This window comes from Coptis chinensis, chromosome 3 (genome assembly GCF_015680905.1).
Source record: "Coptis chinensis isolate HL-2020 chromosome 3, ASM1568090v1, whole genome shotgun sequence".
Classification (NCBI taxonomy): Eukaryota; Viridiplantae; Streptophyta; class Magnoliopsida; order Ranunculales; family Ranunculaceae; genus Coptis; species Coptis chinensis.
Genome location: NC_141458.1, coordinates 82,370,433 through 82,390,072, shown reverse-complemented (window position 1 = coordinate 82,390,072; position 19,640 = coordinate 82,370,433). Strand labels below are relative to the sequence as shown.

Genomic DNA, 19,640 nt, shown 5'->3' with positions numbered 1-19,640 from the left:
ACACTCACAGCACTCCAAAAGGGACTGCTATTATATATATATAAAGATGAACAACTATGGGGCCGAGGGTGGGTGGAACATGATAAATCATCTCTAAGATTTCACGAATAGCAATTGTGTCCCCAGGCACTCCATGATCAGGCCATTCAGGGTATTGTATATGGATGACAGAGTGGGATGTTTCATCTGACTGTTCAAACATTTAAAAAAAAAAATCAAATAATTAAAGACCTAAAACATTAGTTCTAAAGGATGATCATTTCTCAAAAAAGCAAAAACCTCGAGTTGTTTGTACAATAAGAAAGATCTTAATTAGTAAAACCCCTAAAAATACCTTAATTGCTTGATAATCAGAAAGAAAATCGAGTTGGAGTAGTTGGAGTTCAGATATGTTTTTCAACAAGTTGGAGTAGAAAAATTCGGGTTTTTTCTTTGGTGGGCTGATTTTGATAAAGAATGTATGAAAAATTGATGTTTTATTGCGAATTTGGAGGAGCAGCTCAAATTCTTTGGTGGGCCGAGTGAAAAGGTTGGTGGAGGCATTGAGATTTGTTAATGAGAGAAATTCGATTTGTTTTGGAGAGAAAAAAATGAAAACTACCAATCTTCCCTTCTCTCATTTGTTGTGGTTTTGTTTAGGCAAATATGGGCCTTTGATCTAAGAGTGATTGATCCAACGGTTCAAATAGGTTGTTCGATGGCTGTTTCAGCTTATGGTTTGGAGTAGAGAAGAAGAAGACCGAGATGAGTTTGACAAAAATTTCGCGTTTTTTTGATTTTCATTTTTCATTTTTTGAAATAGTCCGAAATTTTAAAATTTCACAATTTTTATTTCTAATTAGAGTCGCTTTGGCAACCGAGACCGAAACTAATTAGGAATAGAATGGGATAGGAAACCATTGGAATAGAATTCACTAGAATAGAATTTGATTCCAACTTATAAAATGTGTGTTTGGCAAATTTTCATAAATCATCGGAATTCAATTCCTATTTAGATTTTTGTGTTTGGTTGCCATATGGAATCCTATAACAGACTCCAACTTTTGGTTGGTTTATTTCAATTCAATTTACCCCCTTTTTTTCAAGTATGAAACAACTCACCTATTAAATATCATGATCGCTGCTCCGTTGAGCATTGTAGCCATCAAAATATCATGACCCTAAGGAGAACAAAATTTCACATGGCAATAACCATAACTTCAAATGAACCTTAAAGCATTCCCACGCTTTGAAAATTTCAACTGGGAACCTTTTAATTTTGGTACCTGAAAGATCAACTAAGCGGATATTGAAGACAATATGAGAAACTTTATCAGTTCAACAGAAATATTACATGAAATGAACTTTACCATGAACAAATGAAATGAACTTTTACCACGAACAAATTATGTTTTCATGTCTACTTCATGGACATTTTTGTTTATTATTACATGCAACTTTGCTAAGGTCCGTACTCTGGTTTATGCAGCAAAATTATGGATAATTGTTACATGTTCAAAGTTACGGTAGAAATGAGAAAGCCATGGAAGATTGGAAAAATCCGGGGGACGCTTAACACCACCGGGGAAAAATCAAAGTTGATTCCGGTTGGGCGTGCTTGACACCGATAATCACTTCTTGTAATCACTTCTTGTATGCAGGTTAAGAATATGACGCACCAAAATGAAAAGAACAATATCGAGAGCACACGCAAAAGCAAAAAAAACTAAACGACTAAATCAAGACGCTCTCTATGGATGACTTCAAATTTTGGGTGAGGCTTTGATAGTTTAATAGTGGCGGTTTCTTAATTACGCCCATACCGGTGAATGCAAACAAGTGCAAAAGAACGATTTAGTTGATATAAACAAAGTAGAAATGTGAAATTGCCCGGGAATAAGGCCTTACCTCTAAATGGCTCCAACGCCTTCCGCTCGAGATGGCAAATCATCACCGTAGAATGAGGCATCAAGAATGAGATCGGACTTGGTGCTCAGAGCAACTGTCATGAAATCAACCACTGACACATCTTCACTCTGCCTACCTGAAGCCCTGAACAGCCTTCCAACTTTACTTCCTTCAAGCTTGGACAACCTCGCAGCGATAGCGTGACGACTCCGGTGACTTCTGAAAGGTTCAGATATTGGAGTTTTGGCATGACAGGTGTGAAACTATTCATGTCTTCTATCGAGTGACATCCTGATAAGTCGAGTTTCTCAAAGCTTTGTAGTCGCTTCAAATGAGAAACCCCGCCTTCAAAGCGGAACAACCATTTAAAAGGAGAGTCTTGAGTTTGGTGCAGTTGGAATTTTTTATGTGGACATCATAAATCTATGAACTACTTTTACAGTTGGGGCTTGGAAAACACCTCGATGTCAGAACTTTTCCCATAACAAACAAAGTTTTGCCAGAACCTCATTAATGGTTGATATTGTCCACCTACAATCAGCTCATGTCTCTAAAACTTCAATAAAAATTTGTAGGAAGTACATCCGCAGCTTCGGGATTGCTTGCCTAGTAATATCTAAAACAGAAATGACAAACATATGTCCTACTTTATTCAACAAGAAGAAAAAGGTCTAATAATAGTCGTCGTGCCTAATTTTTCGCATAATCCAAGATCGGCGTTGATGTTCTTTGATTCTTAAGAACATCTTTTTCTTCTCAGAGTCTCCTATGAACCACTCTAGTGCATCCAATTTAGTATCATCATCCATATCAACTATGGCATCAATTGCACTAGAACATTGATCCCATAGTGGGTCTTCCATTTGGCTCCTCGCTTCTTCAATCTTGTTCCTTGATTCCATTGCCACTGCAAATCTGTCAACCGATCCTTTCAATCCAGTCATTTCAGTTGTTAAACCTCCAACCATTGACCGATTACGCTTCTTAGTCTGAGGAAGTTTTTCTGCACTAGAATGTGACGTTGGAGATGTTTCAGAAGTAGCTGGTACTGCAGACTCGTCAAGGGAAGGAAAATCATGCAACTGTCCATTTTCTCCTAACAAAGGATCTTGTTGCTCTTGCTGAAGTGGTACACCGTTACTTGCATTCGCATCATCAGTAGCACTAGTTACAGTTGTCATCCTCCTACCTGTGGCTGTTTTGTTTCCAAGCACCTCAACCCACTCTAGTAATTTTGGCATAGGTTTCCCCATGTAGCTCTTCAACTGCGGAGTGGACCTTCTAAACAAACACATATTGTTCAAATATGTTTTTCCCAACTTAATTGATAAAGAAATATAATGAATAAAATATTAAATATTAATGAATCTCTCGAGGGTTTACGAAGCAACTAGCAACCTACAATGTCTTTGTGGGTAATGAAAACTTCAAGTCATATCCAATATAAAAACAAAATAGCTCCCCTATTTATATTTCTAACAGTCAAAAACCATAATGAACAAGGCTACTAGCTATGCAGAACTTCGTGACACCATACACAAAGTGGACACTAGAGGACAAAAGCACTAGCTATGCAGAACTTCATGACAAAAAACAGCATGCACAAAGTGGACACTAAAGGACAGACTAGCAACCGCGATAAAAGCAAAATTTTATATGTTCTTCCAATAAAAAACGCATAATATCTTTTTGAGGGTAAACATATATAATGTACAAAATAGAACAATGTAACAATCCTACAAAGAATTTCACGCGGTTGAAGTTACCTTCAGAGCTTCTTCCCAAACAATGGGATTTGCATCCATAGTTTGAGATTCGGGTTATAGCCAAAACCGATGAAACTCATCAACTTGTAATATGCATCTTTAAATTTTGACATTGTCTTCAGCCTATTTTGCACATGCACCTTGGTAATTTCCTTATGAGCTATCTTGTTCACCTCTGAGATGACAACATTGATTGTGTAATCCTTCCACCCGTTCCCTGCTTTGAGGCCCTGGTGCAAATGTTCCCGTAAAACACTTAACATACATGCATCCATAGAATTGGACCAAAATGTTTTCCTGACCCTCATGTCGATTGCACCCCGTTGATTGTGTCTCTCATGCGGACTCCATTCTGTTAAGAAAATTATCCCAAGATATATAATTGAAATTTATGTAATGAAAATATATCAACTAGAAGAAACATAGGAAACCACAAAATAAATAATCGTTATTCCAAAGTCACAACTAAGTTTTCATGTCCTCCCAAGATAAATCAAATCATAATGTTCTACATAATTAAAACATGCAACAAAGAAAAAAGATACCCAAAACTAAAGCATTTGCTCAAGGATGACGATAATCATAGTCATTCCACATAGTTTGAGCAAGATTTTCTCTAAACCCAAATCCACTCATCACTAGATCTTATTGCTATAATGTCCGTCGCCCCTTGAGTGCCAACATCATTACCGTCTTCGGAAGATCCGCCATTCTTGCCCAATATCACTTGGATCTTCATCTCGAATGATATTATGAAGAATAGAACAAGCTATTATCAATTTGATTTGTGTATCCACGCTTATAAAAGGGCATGCCTCAAGTAAGCAAAACGCTTTTTAAAAGTCCAAACGCCCTTTCGATCACATTACGCAAAGATGAGTGTCGGTAGTTATATAGTTCTTTATATGTTGCCGTATACGTGTGTGTTCGACAAATGATATCTTGTTCCACGATAAGGAATCAAGAAGCCTTTAACATGTGGAAAACCGGCATCACCTAAGTAATATTTGCCTACAAACACGAATGTATTAACACATTAGATGCGTTTTTTATTTTTTTTAAATCAAACTAATAATTAAAAAAATAAAACTGATTTGACCTCATTTTACCCTCTGAACTGTTAACTTGTCACTTGAATGCGGATACCGCTGCTCTCAACAACCCATCACCATGAGCGGATCCTTCCCACCGCTAACACATAATACGTGATCTTCATATCGAACGAGCAAGCCATAAGAACATTATGGCTAATGTCACCCTTTCTCATTGATAAAGCATCTTGCTCTTCTATTGGTACTAAAGCTGGTATATGTGTGCCATCAATAGCACCAACACAATTCTACAAAGAAGAGCTCTAGATTAAATATCCAAAATAAATTGGACCATATAGAAGAAGACATTATATTTGTTTCTGCAAATCTACCTGAAAGTATCTCATGGCCCAAGGTTGTGTTCTACTACCCATATTCGAGAATAATTTGCACGAGCGTGCCCTCACTACTTCTTTCCCAAGTTTTAAAACAGCTCGCAAGACATTATGAAAATGTCGATGATACGTTTCCGATGATCTTATAACATCAAAAGCGCCCTGCCTTATTTTGGTGTCATGGCCAAGAACATTGCCACTTGTTCTTTAACTCCAACCCACCTACTAGGACTCAACCCCTTCAAGACTAGTCGTTCACACAATCTATGAAAAGCAATTGTATTCATTCGCAACATGTTGTGACACTGACGATCACTATTCGTGTATAACCTCTCAAGATATCGATTTCTCTCCACATCGCAATTTATAGATGGTGCTCTATCTACATCTAAATATGTGAGTGCCCTCTCGCAAATAAAGTACACAGCAATTATGCACACGTAAGCTGCAACCTCGAACTCATCATCCATATTCCTACACTATCAACTAGTTTAAACGAATTGAAAATAAAAATTTTAAATTTGAAGCCTAAACAAAGTAGAAAACAACATTAACAATGGACATGTAACAATGTCTAAAACAACACCAGTACGTAGAAACTATGTGTTTGGAAGTGGTGTTATCGAAAAACCACACAAACAACAAAGGGGCATACAAGCATAACCGAGCATAATTTGTATGAAGTGAAAATCAAATCTTTTTTACAACAAGATTGCTTACAAGATGAAAAATGCGTGCATATGTAAACGGCAAGAATATTTGGCCAAAAAATGACCATCAAATATCTCAAATATACATAACTATTAAGCCAATTCAAAATTTAATTATAAAAATCTCACTGCACACATACATTAGAATGAGAATGAGACAATTGAAACCCAAATAAACAAAATAGTAAAAGAAGAAAGATGAATACATACCAGAAAAAATATATGGCTTCTGAGAATGAACAAGAATATGTGAGTTTGAGCGAGAGTTGGAGCACTGCACACATACATTAGAATGAGAATGAGACAATTGAAACCCAAATAAACAAAATAGTAAAAGAAGAAAGATAAATACATACCAGAAAAAATATATGGCTTCTGAGAATGAACAAGAATATGTGAGTTTGAGCGAGAGTTGGAGAAGATATATAGTGTAGGACCCCGAGATCTTTTTGGGAGTGGTAGATTTTTGGCGGGCGAAAGAAATATTTTTGGCGCTTTGAGAGATCTAATTTTGAGTGCTAGATTTTAGAAAGTGGATTAGAAAGAAGAGTCCGATTCCATAGTCTATCATTCTATCGGATTAACAGGGGTCTCTCTAAGACTTGATGAAAGGAGTTGGAGTCTGTTTAGAATTCAATTCTATTGGATTCCAGGCCTCCCAAACAGGCCAAAAGTGGGTGGTCCACTAAGAATTCTATTTAATTCCGCTTCTCAAGTCCGATTCCTGGCAAACAAACGCACTCTTAGATCTTATTATCTCGTGAACAGATCTGAGAGAGAGATAGAGTCCCGATCTTATAAGTACATAATTAAGTTAGTAATTAACGGACTAAACCTTACGAGATCCCATGAGATTTAGTAATCCAAAAAACAAAAAAAAAACCCACCGTAATCTCTCTCTCTCTCTCTTTTATTTCTCTCTCCATAATTTCTCTCATACTTTTCTCTCTCTCGTAACTATTCTTCTCTCTCAACCAAATTAAATAAACAAAAAAAAATTCTCATTACCCTCTCTCACTTCAATTCCTCTTGTTCTCAGTTTTCTTCGCGTTTATGATCTTCTATGATACAAGTGAGTTCTGAGTCATAATTTGATTGCTGCCCTTCTGTACCCCTTACCCTTTTTTTCCCCTTTGTCATGTTCATGAGTTTTGGGATCTCTGATTTGTGACAGATGCATATAACCCATTGGATCCGACTGGAAATATCACAATCAAATGGGACGTTGTGTCTTGGACGGTGGATGGCTATGTGGTGAGTGTTTTCAAATTCTTTTCTCCAATTTATCATCTACCAAAATATAGTCAGGCAACAAGCCAACAAGGTACAGTACAACATCATCATTTTTCAATCTCTAAAAGAAAATAAAGTAAAACAATAACCAAGCAAACAATTTACATGCCACTACGGCACTAATTAAGATCTTCGCACGCTATTGTACTGCTAAGAACACTGCTATATCACAATAACAAAAAACTTTGCATTGTATGTATACAAGCTCGATCAACACAAAAACATTGCTTGATGATTTCTAATATGGTATTGCAGGCAGTGGTTACGATGAACAATTTCCAAATGTATCGCATATAATGAGTCCCGGGCGGACCTTAGGATGGAATTGGCCTAAGAAAGAAGTTATATGGTCAATGGTGGGAGCTCAAACAACTGAGCAAGGGGATTGCTCCAAGTTCAAGGCTAACATCCCTCATTGTTGCAAGAAGAATCCTATAGTTGTTGACTTGCTCCCTCGAGTTCCTTACAATCAACAAATTGCTAATCTACGTAAGGGGTGGAGTAGTAGCATCATGGGGGCAAGATCCTGCTTGCAGCAGCAGCCTCATCCTTTCGGTGAGTGTCGGGTTGCGGGGACTTCAAACAAGATGGTTAAACTGCCAAGGAACTTCACTTTGCTTGGTCCAGGTCCGGGTATACTTATGGACCATAAGCAAACGTCCTCCTTCCACCACTTTCCTCTCCCGACCGACGGAGAAAAAGACTTCGGGCACTCAAAGATGTTTCTTAAACTATATTTTCTAATTTGTTATTCCGTTACTATATTGTTTACAAACTTTAATTTTATGGAAATTTTGAATTTATGAATGAGATTGGCGCCCTGTTTTTTCGGTAGTCTTACTCCTACTAATTATTAAGTCTAACTATTTTATAATTCTAACAAGGTGGATCTTTAGCTCAAATGGCAGAGCACTTTAGAGGTATCTAAAGATGATGGTGGTTCAAACCCACCAAGATCCTATAATATTATTTTAACTGTTAATCAGTAGCTTTGTTTTAAGAATGCTTCAATACTAAGGTAAATTTGTGAGAAGGTCCTTGAAACATGTATATGGAGCTGTATTTATGGTGGTAATACGGTGTAAACGTAAGATGGTGACAATCTGATTTATTCATACTTCTCTAATTCTCTCACTGCAGGAAAAAAAATATAGTTTGAACTATAAAAATAAGTAAATAAGTGTATCATTGACGCAAGTGGTAATCCCTGACGTAATTGATCATTTCTAATCCATGCTTTTATCTGTGGTGTCCAGAGATGAAGCAGGTAATTCCTGGCAGAATTTGCAGAGAAGGATGTTGCAGATTCATCAGTCGAGGTAAATATTGGCTGTTAAGGTGCCTATTGTCAAAGCTCTGGGAATTGGTTGGTTAAATGTGATGCAGCTGAAGTTATATTAAAGTTTTAAAGCCTTCATGCTAACTGAATTGGAGTTCAGATAAAAAAAGAAATTCTTGATAAACTTCATTTGTGTAATAGTTGTTTATTTAGAAGTACTCCTAGAATTTGTAGTAGCCTACCTTAGAACTTAGCTAAATGGTCGTGGCATAATGGGCCAATGAAAATATGTGTACCATTCGGCTACTGTTGTAAGTTCATTTTGCTTAGACTAATATAATTTTGTCGTCGACCGTTATCATAAAAATTAAAAGAAAGTAATAGCAAAGATATGTTCCATCGAACCCCAATTGCTATTGTGCATTTCCAACCTCTTGGCTTGCCGGCCTTGCCTCTTTATAGATTTTGGGCCATTTTGGCGGTTGGCTGTTAAGCACTTAAGCAATTGGAGTTTAAGTTTGGCCATTTATAACATAGCTTTGGGGGCAATGAATTGAACGTATGTGAGTTGCCTTACGTGCACCTTTGTGCGCCTTTGCATCATGCCTTTATCTTCCAGAACCAGTGTCATGTCCCAATAGAAGAATGCTTAGTTTCAAAAAATCAGTAGACCCTCGCGAAGGTCACACTCTCATTGCTGATAATTTGGGCAATAGCGAGAAATCTGATCGCCTGGTAATGTTCAATGTGGTTGAACGAGACAATAACTTACGCGACTGCAAATCATCTACTTAGTTGGAATGTTGGATTGTCTTACAACCCTTGACTTTAATGAAATAAATGTACGAGACTAATTACATTGGCTTCTCAAAAATAAAATTGCAGTTGCTGCAATCATCCATTACTAAAAAAAAAAGATAACAATATCTATTACGACTAGCGCGGTTTTTTTGAAATATGCTACTAACATCTGGTGTCATTAAAGTTCCTCGTATGAAATCTCTACCACCACCAACTGCCATCGTGAGTACTTCATGCATATCAATGCAAAGCTCCATCACCTAATATCAAGCAAAAATTCAACAGCTAAGATATACAACACTAAAAGGTAAAAAAACAATTAAAAAAATCAGTGTTTACCCGAGCCAGAATAAAAACCATCGTCACTATTAGAATTTGTATTAGCTTCATCCTCGTCGTCACATGAAGAAGTTTGCGAAGTTTTTTTGCTGCAAGGTGATAAGAGCCCAAAACTGTAGTTTTAACCCCTTAATAATCATACTGTTAGACCAATTATGTGAATAATAAGTAAGAGTTAACACCGACATGCTGTTTTTATGCATTTCAGTGCTTCAAAGTCCATTATGTGCGAAAATGTACCACTTTAGCGAGATACAGAGCAAAAAGTCGCCAGAACTTCCGAAGCCGTATCTTTGGACTCAGCACTCGAATTGGGCATACCTTATGTCAAAACGACCGCTCTCGAAAAGAGCTTTGTAATGGTCCAAGCCTTGACCCAATCAGAGGAGCAGAAGTGGACGAAAAGTCTGTGGAAGTCAACTGCAGCTGAAGAGGCCTTTTGGATCGAAGAATTGGTTTTGGGCCCCGATTCTCGCCCAACCCATGGCTCCAAGCCCATGCACGAATTTTGATCCGATGTATAAAACAAAAGCTTAGCTCTTCATTAATGGTAGATAGTTAGGTTAGAAAATAAATTAGATTAGTTAGCCTCCATTAAACCTTAATTCTAGATCTAGTTTTCATTAGATTAATTAAGTTTAATTTCATTTCAATTCTTGTTTTAGATTAAACTCTCAAATTATTGTTCTTGATTGATTAGATAATAAAAATAGTTATTTTGTCAATTTCGATTTATAGATCTAAATTCCATTATTGTTTGTTATAATTTCATAGTTATTAATTAGATTTCGATTATTGTTTAGTGAAATCGCATAAAGTTAGAATCTTTTCATTATGTTTAGTTTAGATTTAATGGGAATTGTTAGTTTGATGAATCAAGGCTAAATCCTCCATTAGAGGGGTTGATGAAGCCTTGATGAAAACTTAGTGGTTAGTATAGAATTGGTTGTAGAATCTATTCCACTCTAGAAAGTCGGTTTCAAGCCATGAGAATGGGTGGACGACTTCACATGCTAGTTAGTACTCTGTAGAAATGCCATGAACACTAGGGGATTAGAACTCAATTTCTTGCCGTAAGAACGAGAGAATCGAGATACAAGAATCTATACTAGGTTATTAAGTTGGATTCGAGGTGGATTCAATTCCCCTCTAATCCTTTATCTAGATTCAAAACAAAGCATATTTCCATAGTATTCGTAGTTAAATTCAACGTAGACTCATTTTAGTTTCATCGTAGTATAACACCCTTCAGAAAAGCTCTCATTGACTTAAGAGCTTACTAGTTAGACTTAGAAAACAATCCATGCTAGGGAACTAGGAGTGGAACTTAACTTCCTACTCCATTTAGTGCAATTCGCGATCGAGAGTAGAAGCTTTGATAATAGATAACGTAAAAGTTTTATAAGTTTAGTTTACTTACGCTTTGATTCATCGCTCATTTCGTAGGTAAACTATTCATTTTAGAGTTATCAAATGGCCGCCATCTTAGTTGCACTTTAGCATTGTTTTCTTTGTAGAAGTAGTCATTTTAAGTCCCATTAAACCCACCCACCCTTTGTTTGATTCATACCGCGGGTTATTCGCTTTCATTCGAAAAATTCGAAAAAATACCGGATAAAGAGAGAGAGCCACCCGCTATGTTACTGAATTTCATCAATACACCGAAGCTTCAAAGAGAGCGCCAATTCGCTAAGTTAAGTTATAAATTTCTTCTACTACGTACTCGAGAAGATACCAAGATAAGCCTTTTATTTAGCTGAAAATTCGGATTTCCACAGTTTGATTCAACTTCGAAGTTGTCAAGTTTTTCAGTGTTCTAATCTCTTATATACACCGAACACGCCAAAACAAGACGCTTATTCAAACGCTGTAGCAAGGAGGCATTCAGTACTCCTTCTTCCACTCCTCGCATCTTCCTCGTCGAGGAGTTTTAATTCTAGTATAATCGCTTGTTTTTCGTGAGAAATAAATACAACACGCCTATCTAGAATTTCACACACTACACCCGATATTATGGCTGAAGAAAGAGAGACTCTCTCTCGACTTTTATAAAGCTTTGAGCGATAGCCCTAAATCTTGCATCGCTCTAGCGTAATCTAACGGGATTTTCGAATTCCCCAAACATATTTAATTGTTACCGCTTTTCATGGTCTAGACCATGAAAAACCTTACCAACACACGCTGAAGATTGAACAAGTCCTTACAACATTCCATCATCCTACCGCTGGTAATGAACAATTAAACTCGAGGGTATTTCCTTCACCTTAGTTGATAAGGCTTTTGGTTAACCGCCCTAGCCTAGTTCTAATTCTCAGGACTCGTGGCCAAACTTGTTCAAATTTTTATGGAACATTTTTACCCACCCCTAAAGACGGATGAGATGCTTTCCAAGATTCATTTTTTCCGGCTAAAATCCTCATGAATCATTTTCGAGGCTTGGAATCGCTTTCACCGACCGCTTATAGAGTGTCCACACCATAACTTAGCTAAAGACACGCTAGTTCGCGGCTTTTTCAAAGGACTTCTACACCACCATAAAGAAGTCCTTGACATAATGAATGGGGTAGTTTCCTAAGTAAAGGAGCCAATGAGGCTTACAAATTTTTAGAGGATCAAACTAAGCTTAAATAACAACCGGGGTAGTGACGACATCCCCGCCTCGCTAGTTCTTCTTCCACGCTTAAGGCTACCAAGATATTTTGAGGTTAAACCCGATCTAGAACTTAAAATTTAATCAATCTCTAACTAAAAAGGTTGAGGCCATTTCTCAGACAAACAAAAGCCTATCCCCGCCCATGAATGTAAATTCAAATCCATGTAGTTTCATTGAGTCCCGAGCATCCCGACTCCCACGGTCCTATAGCCTATGAACATTCTTGTTCAATTAATAGTGAACCTAACGCCTTTGAGACAAAATCCCAACTTCGGGTTGGAGAAATAACCAACAAGTCACACCTCCGTGGTACAATAATCAATATGTTAGGCCACCACACGCTTATAACAAGCTACACCCGTGACAAGGATTGTGGTCGTGGTAATTATAATAATTATAACAACCAAGCACAACCTCGACAAGGTCAAGCACAAGGTCAATATAGTTATAGTAATTATAATGCTAATGGAGGTATCGCTCCGAAATAATAACTATCACAATCTACTATAAATAATCAACGCGAGATAGTTCCAAATACACCACCCGCGACTATTACACCCACACAACCGGATCGCCTTGACACCTTCATACAAGTGAGCCAACAACTTTTCCAAACCATGGCTCAATCTAACCAACACATTCTACAACTGTTAATAATTTAAACCAACAGCTAGCCCAAGAGAAAGCCCAACCAAAGGCGGTTTCCGTGCCAAGCCGATACCCAACCCTAGAACAAAGAACACAAACACAGCCTTTGAGGTAAACGGTAATACTAGTAATGAAAACTACAAACGAGGGTGAGCTAAATGCCATCACCACTCTCCGCTCGGAAGAGTGGTTGATAACAAAGTAACTATGCCTATAGTTACCCCATCAAGATTCCTACAACGGATATCGAACTAGATAATCAAATAGAAATGAAGAGCCTACCAACCGTAGAGGTACCAGCTTAAACCACAACCAAAGAAACCAAAAGCCAAGGTTAAACATCCTCCTGTTGATCCATATGCTAAATATAGAGAAAACCACCGCTCCCCAAAAATTAGCCATGTTACTGGGGATACTAATTTTGAGGAGATTAGGAACGCTTTTAAAAATCTAACTATAAACCTTCCTTTTCTCGGCTATAAAAAAGCTACCTAACCATGCTAAGTTTCTTAAGGAGTTGTGCACTACTAGGCGTTAAGACCAACATACCTAAAGACGCTTTTTAATGTAACTGAACAATTCCCAACTTTATCCGAAAATAATGGAATTGTTAAGTAAAGGACCCCGGTCGCCCCATCAGATAATGCACCTTAGAGATTCTCACACGACGACCGGCTGCTTACTAGACCGGGGGCTAGTGTTAACTTACTCCCGCTTTATTTGTATAAACAAATAGGTCTAGAGGAGATGCAACCTACTAAAATGACATTGCAATTAGTCGATCGGGTCTATTAAGTATCCTAAGGGTGTGGTTGAAAACGCTAGTTAAAGTCCAAAATTTTACTACCCAAATTTAACTTCGTTGTCCTAGACACGTAAGTCACTAACGACTCAGACTCTATCATTTTAGGGCGCCCCTTCTTGGCTACACGCCAACGCTACCATAAACCGCCACATGGTTCGATGTCCTTGTCCTTTTCGCCATCTTTCTCATTGAGGTAAATGTTTTCAAAACTAGGACACAAGATCCCGATTCATCTACAAATGGAGAGGTTAGCATGATCGAGCTTAGCTCAAGATTACTTCAAAACATGTTTCCGAGAAAACAGATTAACAAATTCCTTTCCTTTGGAAATTCCGACTTTAACAATGACTCCCTAGTAGTAGAGATCTAAATAGAAGAAGAATTCCTCGCAACTCTTTTGCACCACTTCTTACCACTTCACGAGTCCCCTTTGCCAACAACCATACATCCTTTGATGCTATGACGAAGATGAATTTTTCAATCTCTATCCCAAAGATCCTTTTGACCCAACTATTGAGGAATGTCTTGCACATATCAAGATTTCATGATATGGACTTGAGAGCTCTAGCCGAGAATCATTCACCTTCCATCACCAATATTCCCCACCTCCACCTTTTCAAAGGAACCTCGAAGTTTGCACTCGATCCTTTAGTTTCTCCCCAGGCTTCATGATTTTTAAATCCACCTATTAAACAAATACTTCCCAAGGATAAACCACTAGACACCTTCATTTTTAGACTTGAGACAAATTCCTAACTACACCATGAATGAGTTTTGTGCTAAACCCACATCCTCATTTTTTTCCATGCTTTCCTTTAAAACTTATCCTAATCCACCATATCTTCCACAACCATTCACTTTTCCACACACTTATTCACTAGGACACCCTCTCATTCAAAGATGAAACATAAGGTGCATGCTCGGTTATGTTATAGGTCTATCCGACTTCGCTTCATTCCACTAGGGTCGCGTCGTCCTAGGAAATCTTGGTGCTTGATTGTGTTTGGATATGTTTTCTGTGATATTTATTTATGGAACGATCCACAACTATTTCGTTGTTGATATATGATAAACCGTGATGTTCATACATATGTTTAGATAAAGTCTCGAAAGTATCCGACTATAAACGACTCAATTTTTTGTGTTTGGTGCACTTCCTTTCATTTCAATATATTATTGAGTGCACCATTCAGTAACCGGGCCCTCCCTATGGAGTGTGTGGCTGTAAGTACCGGATCCTAAGTCCACGCTTCACATAATTCACGCTTTTCACTCTTGCATGTTTTCTCGGTTTTGAGTCATGTTTCTCTATGGTGTGAATTATGTCTTTATCGCTTATTGTTTTCCTTTATATTAAACCTAATTCATAAAAAGTAAAAAGTTTAAAGATATATAAAAATAGTAATCTAGCAAGTCTCGAATCGACTTTAAAAGACCCATGTTTTAAAACAAATTTTTACAAACCCGTTTTCAAAATTTGTTTGGGGGGGGTGTTTGGTTTTTCCATTCTTGATCACTCAAATTCCTATTCTTACCCCCACCTCGCCCCTGAAAGAGTAGCTAGATTTGTACTTGTTTGTTGTTTTGATGTTGTCTTTTATTATTTTTAGTAGATAGGATGTTACGCTGTTAAATCTCGTGAGTTAATTTTGACTTTTGTAGTGAAATGTTGTTTGAATGACAATATGAATATAATGTCGCTATTTTCATTGTCGTGATTAGTTAATGTTGATCCCACCTTCCCAAACTGTTTGGGGGTGGTGTTATCTATTCCAAAGATGATTTTATATAAACTTCATTCATTCTACACTCACAACCCACACTACACCTAATTTCCATCACTCACCTTTCACTCCCACGCTTCGCCCTCATTTTTCAATTTTCAAGAACTCCGAAGGCCAAAGGCTTCTACAGAGCGCGACTCGCTCGGCCTCAGATATTTTGTTCTGAATTTTGCTCGAAGGCGCCAGCTTCAAGCCGAAGACCATTCTCATCTATCGACCTAGAGCGCCCTAAGTTGAAGCACCCGCTAAAACACCGGAATTTAAAAATTTCAGAGCTGACTCGCGGCTTATATGAAGGCCACCGCTCGACTTCCGTGGACCAGAAAAATTCCAGTTTTCCGCGAAGTTGTGCCCGGTTGTTTTGCAGTATTCCAGAGCGTAGTTTTGAGATGACATCTCCTATAATAATACCGTAACAGTCTTTCAAAGATTTGTTCCAAAGCACTACTTATGGTGCTTGGTTTCATGAGGTGATCACACACGAAGGCTAGGAACCGCTTTATGGGTCTTGCTAGCAATTGTTCTTGGACTTGCCATGCCCGCTGAAATACAAGACCCATGATGCTATTGGGTAGATAATATGCATGTCCGGGAGTGGAGGTAAGTTTTAGTTTCTGTTAGTGTCCGCTATGTCCCAAGCAATTTCATTCTCTTAACCCCATAATGGGTGGAACTCTTATAGAGTTCAAGGCCGGTTTTTATTTCCTATATTAGTACGCTCTAACCTTGTTTTGCAGATGTTTCCAATTTCACGCTACTTCAATGGTATTTTTCCTACCCTCTTTTATTTAAATGCTTTGAGGACAAAGCATGCTTTTGTTTGGGGCATAGAAACACGGTAATTAAGACATATGTTAGGATATAGATATATATAATATGCATTTGTTTTCTAGTTAAAATTTCAAAAATTTAAAAATATAAATAAATAAGTTTATGCTATACACTTAGGAATATTGGTATTGTTTTCTTTCTCCATGCTCTTAACAATCTAGAAGTCTCACATAGTTGTTGCATCGTAATAATTGTTAGAAACTTAGGTTAATAATGTAGGTAATAATCTTTGCATCTATCTATAAATATATTACATGAGTATCTATGATTGTTAGCAAGAAGTTTCTCAAATCTAGGCTAGAGTACTTATTCTACAAATCCTGTGAGAATATAGCCTAAAGCCTTATATGAGCGAAACATTTGAGAAATGACACAAGGGAGAAGTAAAATCCGGATAGAGAAATCACACGCCCACTTGCTTGATCACTAAACCATATCCTAAGTGAGAATTTAGGCCGCTTCTTTGATCGATATAGCCGTAAATTCAAACCTATGAATTATTTTCCGCTAGTCGCCACTCACGAAATTTCTTTTTAGCCTTCCATAAACCACAATTCCTTTACCCTGTTACAAAAACAAAAACAAAATAAAAAAAAAAAAATAGAATAAATCAACCTACCCAATTTAGAATAAGTCTGAGAATAGAATGAGTGAAGAAAGAAGAAGAGAAAAACCTGTGTAAACAAAAATTGTTAGTTGCTTTAAAAATAAAGAAAAAAGAAGTTTCCATCCAAAGAAAAGAAAAATAGAAATAAAATAAAAACTCCAAAAAAAAAAAGAATAAAAAGGAGTCAAAAGCCAAAGAAAAAAAAAAAAGAAAAAAATATGGCTAAGGATGGAAACAAAGTATAGAAGCAAAAGAAAATAACAAGGTTTTCTCTAAGTTACATAATAATGAAGACTCTATTATCTCGTGACTTGTCCTTTGAATATCCATTTCCTTCCTTCTTAAACCATCTCCTAATCCCCGTAACACCTAATAAAGACCTCTAGCCCAATTAGGAATAGGTTAGTGTGATAGTAAGTGGCGATGTGTTTGATCGACCCCGGCTTCCTTGTTGTCATTGAGATTGTAAGGTAAAGTGTGCCCACTGCATTAATCGGAGTAGCTAAACTTGAGTGCAAAAATCAGAGTGTTGTTTCTTGACTATTATTGTGAGAACCTATTTAAGGACGCTTATTCCGAAGTTCTCGAAACAAACCTCGCTAAACATTTGATAGTACTACTCATTGTATATATATGCTTATTGTAGATGATTGATTATTATGCATATATTAACTTAGGGTTTTGACTGGTTATTCTTATGTAATTGCTAGAGAGATGTATAGATAGTTGAGCATGAATAAGGAAACAATAGTTTTATTTTCTTAGTCGCCAGAAGATATAGATGAAGTTTGTGAGTACCTTCACTCGAAAAACTCTCACGAGGTTATAACTCGGCCCACTAGGGAATTCCTAGTGGTTTAAGGCCTTGTTGCATATGGTCAATGCAATCGCGACTCAGTAAACGAGTAGTTAGAACTCCATTTTGGTCACTTATTCTAATTTCTCATATTTGCTTGAGGACAAGCAAAATGTCCGTTTGGGGTGGTTTGATAAGAGCCCAAAACTGTAGTTTTAACCCCTTAATAATCATATCTGTTAGACCAATTATGTGAATAATAAGTAAGAGTTAACACTGATTACGCTTTTTTATGCATTTCAGCTTCAAAGTCCATTATGTGCGAGAAATGTACCACTTTAGCGAGATACGGAGCAAAAGTCGCCAGAACTTCCAAAGCCGTATCTTTGGACTCAGACTGAATTGGGCATACCTTATGTCAAAACGACCGCCTCGAAAGAGCTTTGTAATGGTCCAAGCCTTGACCCAATCAGAGGAGCAGAAGTGGACGAAAAGTCTGTGGAAGTCAACTGCAGCTGAAGAGGCCTTTTGATCGAAGACTGGGTTTTGGGCCCGATTCTCCGCCCAACCCATGGCTCCAAGCCCATGCACGAATTTTGATCTGGATGTATAAAAACAAAAGCTTAGCTCTTCATTAATGGTAGATAGTTAGGTTAGAAAATAAATTAGATTAGTTAGCCTCCATTAAACCTTAATTCTAGATCTAGTTTTCATTAGATTAATTAAGTTTAATTTCATTTCAATTTTGTTTTAGATTAAACTCTCAAATTATTGTTCTTGATTGATTAGATAATAAAATAGTTATTTTGTCAATTTCGATTTATAGATCTAAATTCCATTATTGTTTGTTATCATCATAGTTATTAATTAGATTTCGATTATTGTTTAGTGAAATCGCATAAAGTTAGAATCTTTTCATTATGTTTAGTTTAGATTTAATGGGAATTGTTAGTTTGATGAATCAAGGCTAAATCCTCCATTAGAGGGGTTGATGAAGCCTTGATGAAAACTTAGTGGTTAGTATAGAATTGGTTGTAGAATCTATTCCACTCTAGAAAGTCGTGTTTCGCCATGAGAATGGGTGGACGACTTCACATGCTAGTTAGTACTCGGTAGAAATGCCATGAACACTAGGGATTAGAACTCGAATTTCTTGCCGTAAGAACGTGAGAATCGAGATACAAGAATCTATACTAGGTTATTAAGTTGGATTCGAGGTGGATTCAATTCCCCTCTAATCCTTTATCTAGATTCAAAAACAAGCATATTTCCATAGTATTCGTAGTTAAATTCAACGTAGACTCATTTTAGTTTCATCGTAGTATAACACCCTTCGTAAAGCTCTCATTGACTTAAGAGCGACTAGTTAGACTTAGAAAACAATCCATGCTAGGGAACTAGGAGTGGAACGAACTTATCTACTCCACTATATCTCATAGGATTGAGAGTAGAATTCTTTGATAAATTAGGCTCGTAACAAGTATTAAGTTTAGTTTACTTACGTTGTGAATTCATCGTTCATTTCGTAGGTAGACTATCCATTTTATAGTTATCACAAGGCAATTAACAGTACAAAGAATATATGAAATGCACTTTTAGGATTAAAAATAAAGTGGCGTTACTTGCCCATTATTAAGCATTGGACAATTCCTTTTGTCATGAGACACTCCTACCTTATTACAACCATTGCACCGCCTACCTTTATTTTGTTTCCCCTTCCTAAGTGTTTTCTATTTTCCCCTCTTAATCCTTTTTCCGCACCCTTTTGCCCTTGCTTGACTCGGTTTCTTGTAATTGTTTTCCAAATTCGAACTCTTATTTTCAGAAAGACTACATTTATCGCGTGTTGCTGCTACACTTGTGCCACAATCAACTAACTTCTTAATCTCTTCAAGTGCACCATCTAAAGCATCATTATACACTTTAATTGCTTCTTTACTTCTAAGAGCTTTATCAACTACAACGGTAGACATTTGAATAAGTTCATTCCTCTTCATGAGGTATAGTTTATCATC

General features: G+C 37.1%; 1 protein-coding gene across 1 annotated transcript; it reads left to right on the top strand.

Annotated features, from left to right (window-relative positions):
* The first annotated feature begins 6,842 nt into the window (after positions 1 to 6,842).
* On the top strand, positions 6,843 to 8,483 carry LOC147511124 (COBRA-like protein 4). The gene is made up of 5 exons (XM_086598366.1): positions 6,843 to 6,861; positions 6,964 to 7,113; positions 7,338 to 7,715; positions 8,339 to 8,349; positions 8,469 to 8,483. The coding sequence occupies exons 1-5, from the start codon at positions 6,843 to 6,845 to the stop codon at positions 8,481 to 8,483; spliced, it is 573 nt and encodes a 190-aa protein (XP_086454492.1).
* Positions 8,484 to 19,640: the final 11,157 nt, after the last annotated feature.

Excerpts from the sequence above, each read along its gene's own strand:
- LOC147511124 (XM_086598366.1), top strand. Across the intron at positions 7,114-7,337 it reads TCAGGCAACAAGCCAACAAG|GCAGTGGTTACGATGAACAA; the intron begins GTACAGTACAAC and ends ATGGTATTGCAG.